The sequence below is a fragment of the Equus caballus genome, chromosome 12 (assembly GCF_041296265.1).
Source record: "Equus caballus isolate H_3958 breed thoroughbred chromosome 12, TB-T2T, whole genome shotgun sequence".
NCBI classification, from domain to species: domain Eukaryota; kingdom Metazoa; phylum Chordata; class Mammalia; order Perissodactyla; family Equidae; genus Equus; species Equus caballus.
Window position 1 is genome coordinate 50,312,331 of NC_091695.1, and position 18,746 is coordinate 50,331,076.

At 61.2% G+C, this 18,746-nt stretch overlaps 3 protein-coding genes across 29 annotated transcripts; 2 read left to right on the forward strand and 1 right to left on the reverse strand.

The window, feature by feature from the left end:
- Window positions 1–1,716: 1,716 nt before the first annotated feature.
- LOC100050797 (interferon-induced transmembrane protein 1) lies at window positions 1,717–4,587 on the forward strand. 6 transcript variants are annotated; one of them, XM_070229074.1, is made up of 4 exons: window positions 1,717–1,943; window positions 2,805–2,881; window positions 3,288–3,661; window positions 4,241–4,587. In XM_070229074.1, the coding sequence occupies exons 3-4, from the start codon at window positions 3,413–3,415 to the stop codon at window positions 4,433–4,435; spliced, it is 444 nt and encodes a 147-aa protein (XP_070085175.1). In that variant the 5' UTR covers window positions 1,717–1,943; window positions 2,805–2,881; window positions 3,288–3,412; the 3' UTR covers window positions 4,436–4,587. The 6 variants fall into 6 exon arrangements, with proteins under 6 accessions (XP_070085175.1, XP_070085176.1, XP_001488845.1 ...); XM_070229075.1 differs by having other exon boundaries at window positions 1,773–1,943; window positions 3,310–3,661; XM_001488795.6 differs by lacking the exons at window positions 1,717–1,943; window positions 2,805–2,881 and adding an exon at window positions 2,454–2,754 and having other exon boundaries at window positions 3,310–3,661.
- A 213-nt stretch (window positions 4,588–4,800) lies between these two features.
- Window positions 4,801–8,879, forward strand: IFITM5 (interferon induced transmembrane protein 5). Of its 6 annotated transcripts, none has more exons than XM_070229071.1 (5): window positions 4,801–5,117; window positions 5,725–5,785; window positions 6,764–7,045; window positions 7,365–7,662; window positions 8,411–8,879. In XM_070229071.1, the coding sequence occupies exons 4-5, from the start codon at window positions 7,477–7,479 to the stop codon at window positions 8,621–8,623; spliced, it is 399 nt and encodes a 132-aa protein (XP_070085172.1). In that variant the 5' UTR covers window positions 4,801–5,117; window positions 5,725–5,785; window positions 6,764–7,045; window positions 7,365–7,476; the 3' UTR covers window positions 8,624–8,879. The 6 variants fall into 6 exon arrangements, with proteins under 6 accessions (XP_070085172.1, XP_070085173.1, XP_001488861.1 ...); XM_070229072.1 differs by having other exon boundaries at window positions 5,037–5,117; window positions 6,764–7,053; XM_001488811.5 differs by lacking the exons at window positions 4,801–5,117; window positions 5,725–5,785 and having other exon boundaries at window positions 5,799–7,045.
- A 2,030-nt stretch (window positions 8,880–10,909) lies between these two features.
- Window positions 10,910–18,165, reverse strand: PGGHG (protein-glucosylgalactosylhydroxylysine glucosidase). 17 transcript variants are annotated; one of them, XR_011423777.1, is made up of 14 exons: window positions 17,944–18,165; window positions 17,133–17,416; window positions 16,581–16,791; window positions 16,070–16,505; window positions 15,101–15,220; window positions 14,521–14,652; window positions 14,183–14,294; window positions 13,454–13,526; window positions 13,226–13,362; window positions 12,979–13,112; window positions 12,752–12,847; window positions 12,454–12,551; window positions 12,169–12,298; window positions 10,910–12,066 (listed from the first exon to the last, which is right to left on the reverse strand). XR_011423777.1 is itself a non-coding variant. In XM_023654864.2 (14 exons), the coding sequence occupies exons 2-14, from the start codon at window positions 17,389–17,391 to the stop codon at window positions 12,011–12,013; spliced, it is 2,076 nt and encodes a 691-aa protein (XP_023510632.1). In that variant the 5' UTR covers window positions 17,392–17,416; window positions 17,944–18,165; the 3' UTR covers window positions 10,910–12,010. The 17 variants fall into 17 exon arrangements, 10 of the variants coding, with proteins under 10 accessions (XP_023510632.1, XP_023510631.1, XP_070085169.1 ...); XR_011423780.1 differs by having other exon boundaries at window positions 12,169–12,380; window positions 12,454–12,611; XR_002812065.2 differs by having other exon boundaries at window positions 15,101–15,295; window positions 17,944–18,112.
- Between the last annotated feature and the right edge of the window lie 581 nt (window positions 18,166–18,746).

Sequence of the window (18,746 nt, forward strand, 5' to 3'; positions counted from 1 at the left end):
CCCATCTTGTCTCTAACCATGTGGGCCGCCAGCTGACCCGGTGGCAGAACTGCCCATCACAGCAGGGTTGTGTCAGACCCACCAATCAGAGCTTCAGGTGGCCCAGCAGCGATGCTTATGAGGATGGAAGTGGAACATTCCAGATCAAACAGGCAGGTTGTCCTGACCCTGTGTCGTCCACCACTGCTTCCCAACGCCGGTCCCTCTGTTCACGCCTGGGACTGCAGGGGCAACCCCTTGGGACCAGATGATGGAGAAGGAAGGATTCCCAGCCTGGTTCTCCATGATCAGCTCCGTGTTCAGCAGAAAGCTGGACACAGCTGGAGCCTGAACTCCAGCCCCCTCAGGGGTGGCCTGAACATTCCTGGGAAGGCAAAGTTCCCCATGGGCAGATTACAGCAGGGCCCCGGCCATCCTCTTTGTGTGGGGAGAAGTGGACACGGAAAGAATGAACGTGGAGACCTGGACATAGAGAGGCCAGTGGCAGCAGAAGAAAGCATGGAAGGTGGGGACAGGGGGCTGGGATGGAGACCTCAGGATGCAGGCAGAAGATGGGGATGTTACAGAGCCTGAGATGTTACGTGTTACTTTCAGAAGAAGATCCAGGTCCCGTGGCCTGGCAAATGGCCTGTAGCAGAGGAGTTCAACTTCCAGGAATTTTGTGAGTCAATTCTGAACATAGCCATGATTAAAATTAAGTCCTGGAAACTATCAATCACTGACATTACATGAGACAAAAGTCATCATTACCCAAACACATCACTTGGCAACTCTTTCACCACGTTTTCCTGTTCCTTTCATTGAGGTTATTTAGGTCTCCTTTACCAGCCACGTGGCAAAGAGCTGCACCAGGGTGGGCCGCTGCCCGTCGCTTTCCACTGCAGGAGCAGGGGCCTTGTGCTGGCCAGAAATGGCCCACGGTTGGAGTGTTGTCCCAGAGACACTGGCAAGTGTGGCCCTCAGGACACTGAACAGGCAGCAGCCCTCCAGGCCTGCAGGCATCTGTCTCTGCCCCTCACTGACCGCCCCCGACGCCAGGCTCCAGGGACAGGTTCCCTCCCTCCCTCACCCGGACTGCCACGTGTGCTGCTTTGGCTCAGGCAGACAGGCCAGCCTTCTGGGTCAGTGTGGGTGCAGCAGGAATACAGAGCCACACTAGGTATTTCCACAGGGAGGATGTGACATAGGAATGGGTGATAGGGAACCCCCGTAACAAGAGACTTTCACATATTTAGGTAATGGGGTAACTATTTGAGTTCAAAACTGTTTTGGTTTGAACTAAAAAGCCTGACTTATGGCTTATCAAACAGACATTGCACATCTGCTTAACGGTTAAAGCAAAGAAAGTACTTTCTCAAGATAAGAATGCAGACTCCCCTCCTACTCCTGTTGGTACTGGCCTGTTTGTAATGCTCCATTAGTCCCTTTCCTAACTTCAGGGTCATGTTGATCTGCTGATTTGCAGCTAAATACTTCTTGAAACTTTGAAAATGTATCCCCGGTGTGTTTAAGGTATGTTCTTTGTTCTAAATGGATGTAAGACTGAAAATGACGCTTCCCTGGAACACTTTCTAAGGCCTACCCAGTTATAATCCTTACTCTGACTCAAGTAAAACTCACTTCATTGCTCTAATCTAAAGAATGGCTATTGGTTATCTTGCATCGACAGACAGCTGTTTTGGGGCAGCCCCGGGGTGGTAACTGCAGGAAGCAGCTGACACCCTTGAGGGGAACCCAAGGAAGGGGTTGAAATGATCAGACCCTGGAAACCTGGAGCAGGCCCAGGGCCTGAGGCCCAGACCTCTGGGTGGTGTGAGAGCCGCAGGGGCACCTGGAGGCTGGTCTGGGAGCCTTGACACAACTGGGCCTCCAGGCAAAGGCGACAGCTCCTAAAGGGACAGTGCAGGCCTGGCCATGGGCCTCCCACACCCTCGTCCTCTCAGGTAAGGACTGCAGACAACAAGGAGAACAGACGGATCCTTCAGTCTTAAAGAGCCGTGTCCTGGCTGCTAAGCTGACCTGACTTTCTCCCTGGGAAGGGGGCACAGGCCCGCCAGCGGAGGAGCCATCCTGACAACACTGGAGCTTCACCCTGTAACCACCCCAATGACACCTACGGGAAATGATAGGGACCAGAGGGAGGAGGGGGGTGGGGCTGCACAAGTATGCTGGCCCCGTGCTCCAAAGCTGCTGCCAAATGCCCTGGAGTCATCCTGTCTCTCACCACAGCCGCCTCCTCACATCACAGAGCGCCCAGAGTTCCTGTTCCTGGGGGACCCTGGGGAGAGGGCCTGGAAGGCTCCTTGGGGGCAGGCAACACAGGCTGCTGGGTCCTGACCTGCAGCCAGGAAACACCCAGACCCCACCTGCTGCCTAGACTCAGAGCCAGAGCAATGTCCTGTGGCCCGAGAGCGGGCTCTTCTTTTGTGATGCAAGTGCCTCACTTCCCCTTTAACTGCTGAGGCATCTGCTCAAGGAAGTCTATCCGGAATAAACAACTGCCAGCCACTCGGCTAGATAAAGAGCCAGGGGACCGCCCCCTCCCCAGGCCCCCCATGAGTCTCCTTTGTTTTCGATCCCGTTGACATAACCAGCCTTTGGGCTGCTCGTTTGGTTTTCTTTGTGTTTCTCTCTTCCTGTGCTTTAAATTCCTCCTCTTATGTTTTAAAGTCACCAATAGAGAGTGAGCCCTGGAAACTCTAGACCCCTCCCTGGACCCCGATTGCTCTCTGTCTCTCTCTGGCCCCAGGACTTGTAAGTAATAAGCTTTTTTCTCCCATGTTTCCTGATGGTTACTGCTGAAGGGCGTCTTGCAATCATAAGAACCATGAGGGCTGGTCCAGGGAGGGGAGATGTCTGTGGAAAGCTCAGCAGGGTCCAGGTGAGTACCCCCAGGCATTGCTAGCCGATAGCCTTACCCTCGGTAGGTGGAGACGGCACAAAAGGACAACAGACTTCAGAGAGGAGGCGTGGGACTGCCCAGGTGTGGGCTCTGGGGGGAGGACTCCCTCTGGGCCTGGAGTGTGGAGTCTGAATGAGGGCCTTGTGGGGGCCCTGGCTGGGGAGAGTGAGGTTCTGCAGCAGGCTTGGGGCTGGGCTGCGGGAAAGGGTGGATGGCTCCCAGTCCCCAGGGCTCATCTACACCCCTGAAGGAGGCGGGTCAGTAGGGACAGGACCAGACCTGATCGCCTGGGACAGGAAGCCCCTCTTAGACCACAGCCCTTCCTCCAACCCTGCCCTAGTGTAATTTGACACTCAGTCATTTGTTCCGCCCTCCTGGTACCCAGCCAATTCCCGATTTCCCCAAAGCCAGGAAAAGGAAACTTCAGAGAAAACGAAACTACTGGGGAAAGAAAAGGCCCACTGAGCACTGTCCAGTCGTCCGGACCGCTGCTCGCTCCATCCTGGCACCATGAACCGCACTTTCCAGACCTTTGTCAGTGGCGCCCACACTGGTGTCCCCCCGACCTATGAGATGCTCAAGGAGGAGCATGAGGTGTCCGTGCTGGGGGCACCGCAGAGCTCAGCTCCCGTGACGACCACCGTGATCAACATCCACAGCGAGACGTCTGTGCCCGACCACATCGTCTGGTCCCTGTTCAACACGCTCTTCATGAACTGGTGCTGCCTGGGCTTCGTGGCCTTCGCCTACTCCGTGAAGGTGGGTGGGTACGTGGGGGCATCTCCAGAAAGTGTGTGTCAGCATGTTAGGTCCCCACCCAGATGGCACCTGGGTTGTGGGGGGCCTTGTGTGTGTGTGTGTGTGTGTGTGTGCGCGTGCACAGATCACAATGGGGCTGCATGAGGTGCATGGCCATGGCCAGGGTCTGACTTTGTCCCCAGGACTCCAGGGAATTCCTCTACTGACCAAACCAGAAATTACATCCCTCAGACTCAGGATGGGGCTCCAAGGATCTCTCGGAAGGAACAAAGGGACTCACAGGGAACGCTGCCCCATTGCGGGGCGAGCAGCCAGTGAAGAGGCCAGAGCAGAGGGAGGAGGAGCCTGAGGCCTCCTGGAGAGGCTGAGTCTGTGAGGAAGGAGATGGAGGCCCAGCTGGGAGGGCCCACGGGGCACGGTGCTGCTCAGGCTCCAGGGGACGGGACGGGGTGGCCCCATCTGGGTGAAGGGCAGGTGCAGGCTGCTCTGGGCAGGGACCAGGCAGGGAAGGACCTGAGTCGCTGCACCTGGCTCTCCCAGACCCCCTCCAGGTCCCTCTCACTGTGTCTTCTCCCCCAGTCTAGGGACCGGAAGATGGTGGGCGACGTGACTGGGGCCCAGAGCTATGCGTCCACTGCCAAGTGCCTGAACATCTGGGCCCTGGTCTTGGGCCTCTTTCTGAGCACTGGATTCATCGTTCTTATGGGATTTACCTGCCTGACACTCTACCAGATAATTGTAAAGGCCATGCAGGACGGCAGAGGCTACTTCTAGCTGCCCATGGGCACAGCCCCGTCCCCATCATGCCCTGCTGGCCTCACATGCTGGGGCTTTGGCCCTGCCCACTTGCCCATACCCTTTTCTACAGCAGTTTTTGCAGACATACCCGTCTACACCTGGATTCAATAAAGTGCACTTGCCTGTGACAGTGCTGTGTTATCGCCCTTCATGAAGGCTACCCTGGGGGACGGGGGGGCCTTCCTGACCACTGTGGCTGGGATGGGGGTCACCTGATGTGGATCTGCCCAGTCTACCTCAGGAGGTACTGTGGGCCCCTCCTACCTTGGATGAAGCCCTTCCTGGACTCAGAAGGGCATGTCTGCCAGGCTCCTGTGCTCGTCTCCCCACACCCCTGTTATGTACCCCGAAAATCAGTGAGCTAACTCTAGGAGGCAGCTGGAAGATTGGGACCTCTAGGATGAGCCATGGGAGTCCATGGGGTGCCCCTCTCCCTGGGGGTCCCACGTGTTGGAGTACTAGAGAGGGACAGGTCCAGGAAGGTGGATCTGGCAAAGGCAGTCTTTCCCATCTTGTCTCTAACCATGTGGACCTCCAGCTGACCCGGTGGCAGAACTGCCCATCACAGCAGGGTTGTGTCAGACCCACCAATCAGAGCTTCAGGTGGCCCAGCAGCGATGCTTATGAGGATGGAAGTGGAACATTCCAGATCAAACAGGCAGGTTGTCCTGACCCTGTGTCGTCCACCACTGCTTCCCAACGCCGGTCCCTCTGTTCACGCCTGGGACTGCAGGGGCAACCCCTTGGGACCAGATGATGGAGAAGGAAGGATTCCCAGCCTGGTTCTCCATGATCAGCTCCGTGTTCAGCAGAAAGCTGGACACAGCTGGAGCCTGAACTCCAGCCCCCTCAGGGGTGGCCTGAACATTCCTGGGAGGGGAAGGGCCCCCATGGGCACAGCTGCAAGCCAGTGACGCTCATTGGGCACTTCCCCCAGAGGGACAACACGTATTCTGATGCCTCCAAAGGGCCTTCCAAGCTCCAGATCTGAGGGTCAGCAGTCTTTGCTGGACCTCAGTGCACCTCAGCTTCTCCTGCCCCATCCTGCTTCCTTCCTCTCCCTTCCACTGGGCTTGACCCCAAGAGCTATTAAATGTCCTGCACACGAATCTCCTTCTTGGAGTTTGTTGTCCAGGGAATGTGGCCTGGAGCAAACTTGCAGGGCCTTATTAGCAATTGCCATGACTTTGGATCTCACTTGGTATGAGGTGAGAGCCAGTGCAGTGTTCTGAGCAGAGAGGGGGACACGACCTGTCTTCCAACAGGATTGCTCTGGCTGCCACACTGAGAGTGCCAAGGGGAGTGGCTCTGTTAATCCAGCAGGAGGTGAGGTTGCGGTGGGGGTGGTGAGATTCCACCTGTCCTGGAAGGTGGGGCCAAATGGACTTGGTACAGGGAGCAGGGGGCAGGGGTAAGCTAACCCTTTTGGCCTGAGCAGCTGGGTGGGTGGAGTCACCATCACCTGTGATGGGGGAGACTTCACCGAGGAGAAGTGATGGACTGAATGTTTGTGGACCCCAAATTCACATGTTGAAGTCCTAGTGACTGCTGTGACGGTATTAGGAGGTAATTAAGTCACGAGGGTGGAGCCCTTGTGATAACTTCTTATAAAAGAGACCCCACAGAGCTCCCTAGCCCCTTCCACCTTGTGAGGACACAGGGACCGCCTGCAACCAGGAAGAGGGTCTCGCCAGAACCTGTGCACACTGGTGCCCTGATCTTGGGCTTCCATCCTCCACAACTGTGAGAAATAAACCTCTGTTGTTATGAGCCACCCAGTCTGTGGTGCTTTATCTCAGCCCAACTGACTAAGACAGGAGGTCTGGGGTCGGAGCCTGAGGTCTCTTCTCGAAGAGTTAGGTTGCAGATCCCACCAGCCTCCTGCACCGAGCAGGCACTTGAGGGGTGAAGTCTGGCCATTGGACATAACATGAGTCACTGGCACGTACACTTACAGCCAAGCATCCACTGGACCCTGCAGAGAGAGATGAGGTCAAGAAGAGCCCTGAGCTCACGCCCCCAAACATCTCTGGACTGGGGAGGGCAGGAGGAGTCGGCCAAGGAGACTGAGAAGCAGCTGTCTGCCCGCGAGGGAGGAGGGCAGGCCCTGCACTGGGTCAGGAGAGCTCATCGCAAGCCTGACAGCCATGATAGCCTTGTGGCTGGTCCTGGGTGCCTCCCGCAGACCTGCACATGCCACACCCCCTCGCCTGCCTTCTTCCCTGCTGTTTTCTCCTTGCCTCTGACCCTGCTGTGGCCTGTAGCCTCCCACTAGCACGTCAGCAGGGACTTTTGCCTTTCCAGGCTGGGCACTACCGACCAGAAGGTGATGAGGGCACAGCCTGAGCTCTGCGTTCTGGGGCTAGAAGAGCTGGGGTTTCAGCAGCCCTGGTCCTGAGGAGGGGGGCCTAGCCCACGCCTGGTGGGCTTCAGCCCTTCCCTGACGCTGAGGCAGCCTGGTACCTGTACCCATGGCCCTGAGGTGGATCTCCAGCTCCTTTTGGCCACGGGGAAGGGGGCTCTGGTGGGCAGTCTGCAGCGACTACACGCCCTGCCCAGCAGCCTTTGGCGGCGTGAGGGGAGAAGGTGTGCAGGTGGGGTGGTATGCTGCCACTGCACGCTCACCATCAGCAGCCTTGGGTGGGAGGGCGCCTTGGGGCGGGGCTTGAGGGAGGGAGGGGTTCTGATGGGGGTCCGCGGCCACTGAACGCCTCCCAATCCTTGCAGCCTTCCATGGGAACTTGTGCGGGTGGGGGCCGCTGGCGGAACGCAGGAGCATAAGGGGGCCGATGGGGAGAGATGGGGACGGGGGCACGGGACGGGGCGGGACAGGGGGGTGGGGGGCTCGCGGGGGTACGGGCGGGCCGGCGCCCGGCTCCAGGCTGTCATTTGTCGTTATATTTAGCGTCGGCGCTGGCCAGCCCGCCGTTGGGGGCAGGGCTGCGGGCGCTATAAGCGGCCCGGGGCGCCCACCCTCGAAGCGGAGTCTGCGCGAGGCGGAGACGGCGCTGGAACCCATGGACACGTCGTACCCCCGCGAGGACCCCCGGGCCCCCCGTAAGGCGGACGGCGCCGCGCACACGGCCCTTGCGCTGGGGGCGCCGCGCTCCCCGCCTCGGGACCACCTGATCTGGTCGGTGTTCAGCACCCTCTACCTGAACCTGTGCTGCCTCGGCTTCCTGGCGCTGGCCTACTCCATCAAGGTGGGCGGGCGGGGTGCTTTCTGGGGGGCTTTGTCGAGGGGGCCTAGAGCGTTTGAGGGGGCTGCTTGTAAGCTGGGGGCAGGGGAGGGGTCTCTATGGGGTTTGGTGGTCACTGGGGGGCTGCTTATCAAGTAGAGGGAGGAGGGGGTCTCCAAGGGGAGCTGCTTATCAAGGGGCTACTCCCTGGGGACGGCGGGCTCTGCGCTCTGCAGCTCATGAGGGCGTCCCAGGCCGGGTGCTGCTCACAAAAACGAAGGGGCTGTCCTCAAGGGAATCTAGTCCATCCAGAAGAGTCGAGTCGATGGGGGGTTACCCAAGGGGGCCTCTTTCATCAAATGGGGGCTTTTCACATGCTGGGGGTCTTGTGAACAAAGCCCCCTACCTTCAGCTTCTGGGGGGGTCTCAGCACCCCAGAGGACTCCCCACTTGGAGGGTCCTTGCAGGCTGAGGCTGGCCTGGGATGGCCACTGGGTCCATAGCTGGAGTGGGAGGAGACAGGGGCCCCTTCCAGCTCCTCTTAGGCTGAGGTCCCCTAGGACACAAGGGCCCTTGGAGGGCCAAGCCCCAGTGTCTGGTTGGGGGCTGTGAAGGGAGTGAGTCAAGCCCAGGGCAATGTCCCCTCAGGCCACATCCCTCCATCCAGAGTTTGGGTCCAGCATGGTGTGGACCCAGTGGTTTCCTGGGGTGCGGGAGGCAGGCCCCTCGCCCCAAGCACAAATAGAGACCTGGCCCTGCCACTGGTTTGCAGGCCCGAGACCAGAAAGTGGCTGGAGACTTGGAGGCAGCCCGGCGTTTCGGCTCCAAGGCCAAGTGCTACAACATCCTGGCCGCGATGTGGGCGCTGGTGCCGCCGCTGCTGCTCCTGGCACTGGTGGTGACTGGCGCCTTGCACCTGTCCCGGCTGGCCAAGGACTCTGCTGCCTTCTTCAGCACCAAGTTCGACGACTCAGACTATGACTGACGGGCTGGGCCCTGCCCCACGTTCTGACCCAGGGCCACCGCCCCCCAGGGTGCCGCCCCGGGGGCTCCACCCTGACCCCACCACAGGGCCTGCTGCCCACTGCCCTGGCCTGGGCACCCTGAAGATCCCCTTTGGATCCCAGGGGCTCCGCTCTAACCTTAATGGCCCTGGTCCCCTCACTCCCTGCCCCGCCCAGGCCCCCCGCCCCACTCAGTCCCAGCCTCGGCTCCTGATTAAAAGTGCCTGGTTCCAGAAAGTGCCTCCTGGGCCTTGTTCCTGCTGGGGTGGGGGAGGGCGTCTGCCTGAGGGGGGCTACCCTAGGGACCACCGCAGCCAAATCTGCTTGCACTGGCCCCCACATCGATGGTGGGACATCCCCTTCCGTCCCCTTGGCTGTGTGCTGACTCTCCCCTTTGCTCAGGCTCTGGGTGGCCTGTGGCTTCTGGGGCGGAGGCGCCTGAGTATTTTAGAGTCAAGTTTGGGGACTTGGGCTGTTGCTCTCTGCTGCCTGCTGGGCCTTGTGGTTTGGTGGCCTGTCCTCCAGAACGGGTGTGGTGTGTCTCCCTGATCCCGTGTGTGTGCCATCCCAAAGGCTGTGTGCACCCGTGTTTGTGCATGTGTGTGCATACAAGTGGGAGCCCCTGGCCACTGAGATTTCTCGCCTCGTCCTGTGTGTTCCTGTCTGGGTCGGGTGTGTGCTGACCTCCTCTTTTGGGTCGCTCTGTCTGTCCCGGTGACTCCTGCATTCCTTTAATTCTGAGAAGTCTCAGTTCTGCAGTGGGTTCCCTCCCCCCTGGATCAGGGGCTGGACACAGACACACGAGCACACATGCACGGTCACATCGTCATCCATGCACACATATGCCATACACACATGCACATGATCACCAAGCCACACAGACACACAACTGTGAAGAGAGGGGAGACTGGGGACTGAGGACATTTTCTGAGTGTCCTTGGTGCTGGGTGTGTGTCTTTGTATTATTCACTTCCCTTGTGCAGCCCCCCACCAGAACAAGCAGAGCATGGCAAAGTTGGGGGGGTAGGTTGCTAAACAGATGCACACAGCCTGTGTGGCTGGGGTGAGGCCCTGGGACTTGCTGTGGCCAGGTCAATGATAGGGTAGCTAACTGCAGGGCCTTAACCACAGGGCAGCTCAGGATTTGGAGCACTCCACCCAGGGTCCCTTTCCAGCCCACTGTGCCTGGGCTGAGGATGGGGGCCTCTGTCTAGCTGCTGTACTTGAAGCCTCCAGAGTACCCCCTCCTGTGACAGCCAACCACCAGCCCAGCTGTCCCTAGGGTGCCAGCAGAGATGGTGTCCTGGCCATATGCCAGCCGGGTGCTGGGCCCAACTGGACAAAGGACAAGGGCAGTGTGCCAGTGCCTGGACCAGGATGGAGACAGCATGCTGACCCTGAATGCTAGGCTGGGCCCAAGAAGGGATGAAGCCGTGCTGGGCGCACATTCTGGGAGCGGGGTCAGCCTGTGTGTGGCTGGGTCCATTTCCGCAGGCATGGGATGGTCTGCCAATCCCCACATTTGGTGAGGGGAGCGGAGATTGTCTGTCCCATGCCCCGGTGCTGAGGACCAAGCGTGTGGTCACGTCAGGTGTGGGGGCAAGTCACGGGCAGCCCTCACTGCCCAGGCTGTCTCCTGGGCATGCACTGCGACCTTGCCCCGCCCCTCAGAGGGCCGCCCTGCTATGCATCCAGGTGGCTGCTCACGGGTGGCATGGCCAGGCAGCAAGAACCAGGCTATATCAGTCCTGTGGGTGCAGGGCCACCTGCCACCCATCTTGAGGCCTGCATCCACGTCTGGTCCAGGGCTGCAAGGGTAAGTGTCTGCTCCACAGGGACAGGTCCCAGCTGCCGTGCTCGGCTTTCGCAGACCAGCCTGGGCCTTTCCTCCACAGCCATGAGTTGAGGGAGAGCCTGTGGGCGCCTGGGCGAGCCCCACCAGGATGCTGGCTACATTCCCCGAGGACACAGGCCCTCAGGGAGCCTGCAGTGACAGGCATGCTGGTTGGCAACGTGGCCACATTCCCTCGTAGGCCAAGCTGTCCCCCATGCTGCTTGCTGCAGCAACACAGCCCTGGGATCCCCACTGCCTGCACCCACCTCCTTCCTCTCTCCCGCTTTGTCCATCACAGTTCCTCTGCCTGTCATCTGCTTCTCGCAAAACAGGGACAACGATGCGCGGTTGGCGGGAGTAGAGGGCGGGAAGTGGAATGTTTGCCTGCTCCACGGGAGGGAAGAAGGAGCACACCAGCTCCTGAGAGCAGACGGAGCTTTTCCCAGCAGCAAACTTTAATTCCTCAGGCTGACTTGGCGCAGCTGGCACAGCCCTCACCAAGATCTCGGCAGCAGATGCCATGTCACCTCACTCTCGGGCCACCCCCAGGACCCAAGTTTGACATGCCAACTGAAGGGCCAGCTGAGGCCCCAGGAGGAGACCTGGGCAGGGCCTCCAGCCATAGGCAGCCTGCCCAAGACACACGGGCCCAGGCCCGTGGCCTTTAACCCATGCACACTTCGCTGCGTCCTTCTGGTTGGTCAGAGGGAAGATGCAGGGTCTTGCTCCACACCCTACTCCCCTCCCTTCCCGCTGAGGAAAGGCATGTGATGGAGCCATCCAACCTGACAGAAGTGGCCCAGAGGCCAGAGGATCCAAGGACTGAGGATGCTGAGTCCCCACAATAGCCCAAGAGCACCTGGACCCAGCCATGCCTGATGCTCAACAGTGCAACACAGAAGTCCCTTTGTGGTGAAGTTGCAACTGAGTTCTGAATAATTCCACAGGGACGGAGTCCCCTTCCCCACTCCCTGGTCCCGCCATCCTCCACATCAAGGCCTCCACATCGGGCCCTGCACCTGCCTCTGCCTTCTCAGCAGAGCTGTGGGCTTCTCCCCACCCTGTCCTGTAGCGTCCTGGGGAAGGGGCACCGAGGGATGGCAGGCACAGATGTGGCTGGTGTGGGAGGTCGTGGGGAAGCCACTCAACCAGGGGGTTTAAAGGACTGGGAGGGGCTCAGGCTAGAAGAAGACAGTCATGAACTTTGGGCTGGAGAATCTAGACTTTCCCTGGAGCCCGTGCGCCTGGCTGCCGGGTGGAGGGTGGGTGGCAGGGGGGCGGCAGGCCAGGAGGGCATTGAAGAGGGGCACCCGCAGAGGGAGTGGCCAGAGGAGAGGACCCCAGAACACCCCTGAAGCCGACAGCCCTGGTCATTCTGGGGCAGCACCAGGACAGCTTTGAGTGAGCGACTTGGTGGGGCTGGAGGGCCCAAGGGTGTCCCAGAGAAGGTCCTGCGGGCTCTGGGGCTGGAGTCTAATGTCTTCAAAACACTCTCCGAGCAAACTCTTGGAGCAGAACCTGCTGCTCCTGCTTCCTACGAGAGTGACCTCTGTATCCGGCCAGCTGACCAGGGAAAGGAGACCTGGTTTCCTGCAGGGAGAGGGAACATCCTAGGGGAGGGCACACGCCCAGGGACCACCCTGGGGGCCACACGTCCCAGACCCCTGGGCGAGTCTGGGGGTAGTTGCCTACCTGGGGGCAAGGGGAGCCGAGCCAGTGATGGCCACAGCTCAACCTCCAGCGGGGAGGCCCCAGGCGCTGTGGGGGCCATGACCTCAACTGTCACAGAGTCCCCGGAGAAGGAGAAGTCAAGCTTGTTCCCCTGGTAGGAGACGCCAGAGACGGACACTCCAGAGATGCCCGCTGGACACAGTGGGTTGAAAGTCACCCCGGCCCTGGTGATCCTGGGGGCGGGGAAGTTCTGTGAGGAGGGCGGGTGGGGGCAGGTGACCACCCTCTGCCAGCCACTGCACTCACCTGAACCCCGTGAACCCAAAGAGTGCCGCCTGCAGGAAGCCCCCCATGCCCGTCAGGAAGTTCACCGCGCCCGACCCGTCTGCATTCTCCGTCCAGACCTGCGGGGCAGGCAGTCAGTGCTGAGACCCCCGGACACTGGCCCTCCGGAGCCGTCATTGCTGCTTCCAGAAGCACCCAAAGTCAGGTGGGAATCGCCAGGGTGGTGACCCTGCTGTGCCCTGAGGCTGGGCTCTGCCTCCTCCCACCCAGGGGCCCAGCAGGAGGCAGGCATGGTCAGCTTTCCGGTGGCCAGGCTGACCTTGAAGGGCTCGGTGATGTTGGCAAAGCTCCTCTCCAGGAGGTCACGGGCCCGCCTGGCATCCTTCAGCTCCAGCCAGCCCACGGCAAACATGCTCTGGGGTCAGAGGTCAGAGGACATGCTGAGGGGAGGCCCACTGTGTGTGGAGGGAAGACTGAGGCCAGTGCGGCAGAGGGCAGGGCTGGGGCCACATGAGGACCACCACCCACACCCCACAGTCTCCTTACCCAGGTCATGGCAGGGCCCTGGGGGGACGTCACAGCCTCATAAATCTCCAGGTTCGTCCTGCGAACACAAGGGCTCAGGGGGAAGGGGACGGGGTACCCCAGCAGCACGACGTCCGCCTGCTTCACCTCCTCTCCTAGGGGGGGCAGGCACTGCTGGTGGGGGAGGAATGGGGAGGGTGGGGAGAGGGGGCAACACAGGTCCTGAGGGCGGGGAGACAGGGCCATGAAGGAGCTCGAGTCCACTCACCCAGCTGATACCCATCAAACTCAGGGTGGAAGTTCTGCTCTGGGTCAAAGGGCACCTTGATCTTATCAGCTACCACCAGCCACCGGTTGGGGACTGGCTTACCCAGGTCCTGGGCCAGGGCAGCAGCAAAACGCAGGCTAGGGGAGCAGGTAGGGAGAGAGGGCTGCAGCCCAGTGCTCCTGACTGGCCTCCTGCATGGTGGAGGTGGGGCGGGTCCTTGGGTCTGACCTGTTCTGGACCAGGACGTTGGTGTACACAGAGTTGTTGACTCCTGAGTGGTATTCGTCGGGAGGCATGACTCCTAGGCAAGTGAGTGCAAGATGGTGCTCAGTCTGGGTCTCAGGGACCTGCCCCTGATGCCAGCAGCCAGGATGAGGCTGGCAACACCTGGGGCAGGAATCACAGGTTGAATCTGGCAGCATCCACCTGCTCCCTTCTTGTTACCATCAGCCTTCCCCTCATCATCCACCCCCCATGACCATCGGCCCTCCCCCCATCATCCACCCCCCATGACCATTCATCCTCCCCCCATCATCCACCCCCCATGACCATCGGCCCTCCCCCCATTATCCACACCCCCCATGACCATCGGCCCTCCCCCCATCATCCACCCCCCATGACCATTCATCCTCCCCCCATCATCCACTCCCCCCATGACCATTCATCCTCCCCCCATCATCCACCCCCCATGACCATCGGCCCTCCCCCCATGATCTACACTCTGGATGACCATCTGCTCCCCCACATTTGCCCTCACCCGTGCACACCTTCTCTCCTCCCATGCCCATCCTCCCTCATCCCATGGCCACTGCTCCCCCATCAACATCCCCCCTCTGCCCATGACCACTCTCTCCTCTATGACCATCTGCCCCATGCCCATCTCTCTTACCCTCATGACCATCTTCCCTCCCCCCAGTTCCTTGCCCCCTTTTGACCACCTACCCCCCATGCCCTCACCCCTCAGGTGGTAATTCTCCTCCTCTGGGCTCCACTCCACACGGCTACACCAAAACTCAGCCACAGCACTGATCACGTCCCAGCCACCAGCCTCTTGGAAGAGCTGCAGGTCCTGGGGGAGGAAGAGGGTGGGACAGAGGCCACAGCCCCTGTGACGCTAGTTCCCACTGGGTCACTGCATTTCTTGCCAAAGCCCACACTTCCGAGTGCCCAGAAATGAAGGCCTGGCTCCAAGATGCTTCACAGGACTGGCTGCAGGCAGGAAGTCACAGCGGGGTAGGGGAGCATGGCCACACCGGGGTGGATGGTCACACCTGGCAGGCACACTGACACCTCACCTGGGTGATGTGGTAATACAGTTGGAAGGCCAACACTACTGCCCCATTGACGTGGACCTCCTGGGCCCCGTAAATGTCCTCAGGGCAGACCTCCAGGCCAGAGCCCGCGCTCTCCCAGGCAAACTTGGCTCCCTGAGGGGTTGGGGGGTTGAAGTGGACTCAACTCTGTTCTTGGGGGGTCAGGGGTAGCCCACCCACTTCCCCATGTTCTCAGCCTTCAGCTGGGGAGGGCAGACACAGGAGGGGGAGCCATCTGTTCTGGGGGCCCTTGTCATGGCCTGCTGGCTCTGACAGCCCACTGCATGTCCCCATCATGGGCCAGGTGGCTTCTGCCCAGTTTCCACTGTGTGCTGACTCCTGGGGCAGGGCAGTGAGGGGACCCCAGCTGGGTCCCAGGCAGACTGGTGCTCCCACCTCTAGGTTGCAGACAAGGGGATGCTGCTGAGCTCCCTTAAGAACCCACGACGTTCCAGCCCCACCCAGAGAGGGGGCCTGGGGTGAGGGGTGCAGGCCCAGGAGGGGTGTGGGGATATCAGGCCCTTCGGGGGCCCTGTTGGTTGGGTGCCCAGGTCCCCCTCACCTCGTAGCCCAGGTTCCAGGCGTTGTCCAGGGCCCCACCCAGCGTCCGGATGCGGTACTCCAGGAGGGCCCTGGCAGCCTCTGGGTGGAACAGCAGGATATTCGGGAACATCCACAGATCCTGAGACACAGCCGAAGGGTCCCTGTTCTGGGGTCTTTCATGTCCTCCTCTCTCCCTGCCTGCCCACCTTCTGCCCTGCGGGCATCAGAGCCAGCACCACTTCAGGCTGCCTCCTCCCAGCTTCCTGCTCTGCTGCCCACCCAGGTCTGTCTCAGGCTCCCCCACCTGCCCAGCCAGATGCCTCATCCTCAGTCCAGAGCTTCACCTCCCCAGCAGGCTCAGGACCCCTAGGGGCTCAGGCCAGAATCTGGGCAGAGGCAGCCTGGTGGGAGCCTGCTCCGCTGCTCTCTAGCTGCCTGACTTGGAGTGAAGGACGCAGCCCCTCTGGCCTCACCTGTGCAGTGGGCCACAGGACGGGTTTTGAGAGTCATCTGGTGACTCGGGAGCAGCACCCTGGACCCCGCCACGCCCAGCGGTCACTGCGTCCCAGTTTTTCCTGCCCCCACTTCTATCCGAGGCCTCACCCTCCTCCACCCATAGGCCATTCAGCAACCTCAGGGGTCTTTCCAGAACACACGTCTGTCCATGTCACTCCCCAGTTAAAGTCTCTGTGGCTCCCTCAGCACCCCCTAAACTGCACTTGCCCTGGCCAGGTGCCATGTGCTCTCTCAGCTCTGGGCCTTTGTACCTTCTGGAACCCACACCTGAATCACTATTTGCCACCAAACTTGTACATATCCATCAGCTGAGACGCCTTCCCTTCTGCCATGGCCCCAGTGCTTCTTCAACCACAGCCCCCATTGCAGGGAGGGCAGAGGCAGCAGCTGTGCCTGTGCCCTTAGTTACAGGGGCCTCCACACCTACGTGCCGCCCAGCCTGTGCCACTGTTGGGGGTGGACGGTTGCACACCTGGTCCCAGAAGATGTGGCCCCAGTAGCATTCCTCACGGCTCCCGTTGGAGAGGCCCCCAGGGCTGAGACCGTGGCAGATGTATCCTGGGGCCCCGGGCTGGGGCAGGGTGCTGAGCAGGTAGTAGAGGGCCCCACGCAGGGCCTGGCGCAGGGGCAGGGGCCCGACCACATCTAGGCCACAGCCTGCCCAGAGCTGGGCCCAGGCCTGGGCATGAACGGTGTACAGAGCACCCCTGCCCTGCAGCTGCTGGGCCTCGGTGAGGCAGGCCTGGGCCTCAGCCTGGCTGCCGCCCACCACAGTCAGGAACTCCCAGGTCCTGTCCATCTCGCCTTCCCCCAGTGTCAGCGCCGGGGGCACTGGTGTCCACAGCATGTGCACCTCCTGCAGCAGCCCCCCAGGCTGCTCAGGGGTGAGCGTGTGGCCATACATGTACCTGCAAGAGGGCAGCCGTGTCTGAGCAACGAGCTCCCTCCTTGGGTCACCCAGCCTGCTCCGGGACCCTCCTCACCGGGCTCCCTGGAAGTCAAGACCCAGGTGCAGGTCCAGGTCCGGGCTTTCTGGGGACATGGCTGCCCGCAGCACTACCGTGATGGGCCAGCTCCCCGCAGCCACACGGGTGACGGACACGCTGAAGGCCAGGACGTGAGGCAGCGTGCGGTGGGCATAGATGCGCTGGGAGGCCCGGAAGCTGGGGCCCTCCAGGGTGTGCAGGAAGGAGCCTGGCATGGGGGGGGGCAGAGGGGAAGACAGGTCATCCACATCCCGCATCCCCCTCTTAGGGTTGAGGACCGTTACAAAGCTGCTGGCCTTTCTGGGCTGAGAGAGGAGCTGCCTCTCCCCTCAGTGCCCCCAGTGCCCTGTCTCAGGTACGGCTACACAGGAAGCCCCAGGCTCCTGCCCCTCCAGGGCCCGCCTGGCTGGAGGCCTTGCAAGGCCACCTCTCGGGGCCTCCTTTCTTTTGCCAGTCGGGCATCCTGAGTTAGGAGGTGCAGGGATGGGACTGCTGTGGTCCCCCCTCACCTGGAACAGTGGCTTAGGGGCAAGGATAGACGTTGGCTACCTGTGTTAGTGTCCAGGACAAAGGTCGTGGTCAGCTGCTCTCCTGCCCCTGCAGGGGCCTCCAGCCGGACGTTGAGGGGACTGGGGAGAATGGCCCGGTGCGTGTCTACCCCAGCCCCATTGTACACGCCACTCACGTGGAGTACATCATGATACACACGTGTGCCCAGGTATGCATTGGTCACAGTGGCCAAGAGCCGGGGGTCACTGGGCAGAGAATGGGCAGTGAATACGGTGGGGTCCTCGCCAGCATCCTCCATGGAGAGGCTTGCTCAGCACAGTAGCCTAGAAAAGGGAGTGGTCAGGGGCCCCCACAATTGGCTAGGCCTCCCTGTCTCTAAGCCCTCAGAGCCCCCTTGGAACTTGGCTGAAGCCCCCCACAGATGGTGGGAGTGTGGACCCACCTAGGCAGTCCCGATTTTCCAGAGCCCCCACTTTCAAGCCACCTCAGGAAACACCTCCACCCTCAGAGATGCTGGACCCCCTAACACTGATCTCCCGGGACCCAACGGAGGCCCCAACTCCAGCCCTAGGACCTCAATCCTAACCTTTCGGCTCCCCCCCACCACCGCCCACACCCCCACCAACCTCACCCCCACGAACCCCAGCCTGTTGGTGGGAAGTGAGGAGGCCTCAGCCCAGAGGAGGTTCGTCCTCAAGGTCAAGGGCCAGGTTGGGGGTGCGGGTGGGGTGTGCACAAGCGCGCTTGGGGCGGGGGCTGTGGAGGCCAGAGTCCCGCTGGCCGGGGGAGGAGCCGGGCTCCGGGGGCAGGCTGTGGGGCGCGGCCGGCCGGCCGCGTCTCTGGGGCTCACCGCGACCCTGCCGTGTCCCTTGGCTCCAGCCGGGGCGGCGCTGCCCGTCCAGGGCCGGAGGGGGTAAGTAGCCTGTGGTGCCTTGTCGCCGGAATGCCTCGCCGTCCCCACCGCCCCCAACCCCGGCGGCGCAGGGCGGGACCAGCAGGACAGGCGGGGCAACTGGACCGCCACCCCCCGGGCGGGCCAACTGGACCCTCCCACCTCCGGGGCGGGGTAACTGGACTCCCCCACCTCTAGGGCGGGCCAACTGGACTCCCCACCCCCAGGGCGGGGCGGGGGAGCTGGGCCAGAAGCCTCTCAGGCCGGAGGCGGGGTCACCGGCCCGTGGGACAGGCTGCAAGCCCCCACCTCCTCACCCGCGAGGCTGCGTGGGTTCGTCTGCGGACCTGGTGCGTCTGCTGCACCAATCGGACTCGCAAGAACCTGCAGTGAGGAGCTCAGCGCCGATTTTGACCACGAAGAAGTTCAAGGGTGGATCTGAGGGGTCCGGGGCCCCCTCCTGTCTCGGCTCCTCCCTCTCTGTGAGCTCCAGTGCCCCTCTTTAGGAGAGATGGCGCTGGCGGTCCACCTCCTGGAGACGCCTCTTTCCCTTTGTTCCGACCCCAGCCTCTTCTGGCCTCCCCTCCATCTCCCCACCTGCCCGCCTGCCCTCCTGGACGCTCTGGGCTCGGCCCCGGGCCTGTCTGGTCCTTGTCGCTGGCGCCCTAGTCTGAACCAAATGTCTGTGCTCTGACCTCTTAGTCCAGCCAGAAACACTTAAGTTCAACATGTCCCCTGGAACCAGCACTTCCTGCAACCTC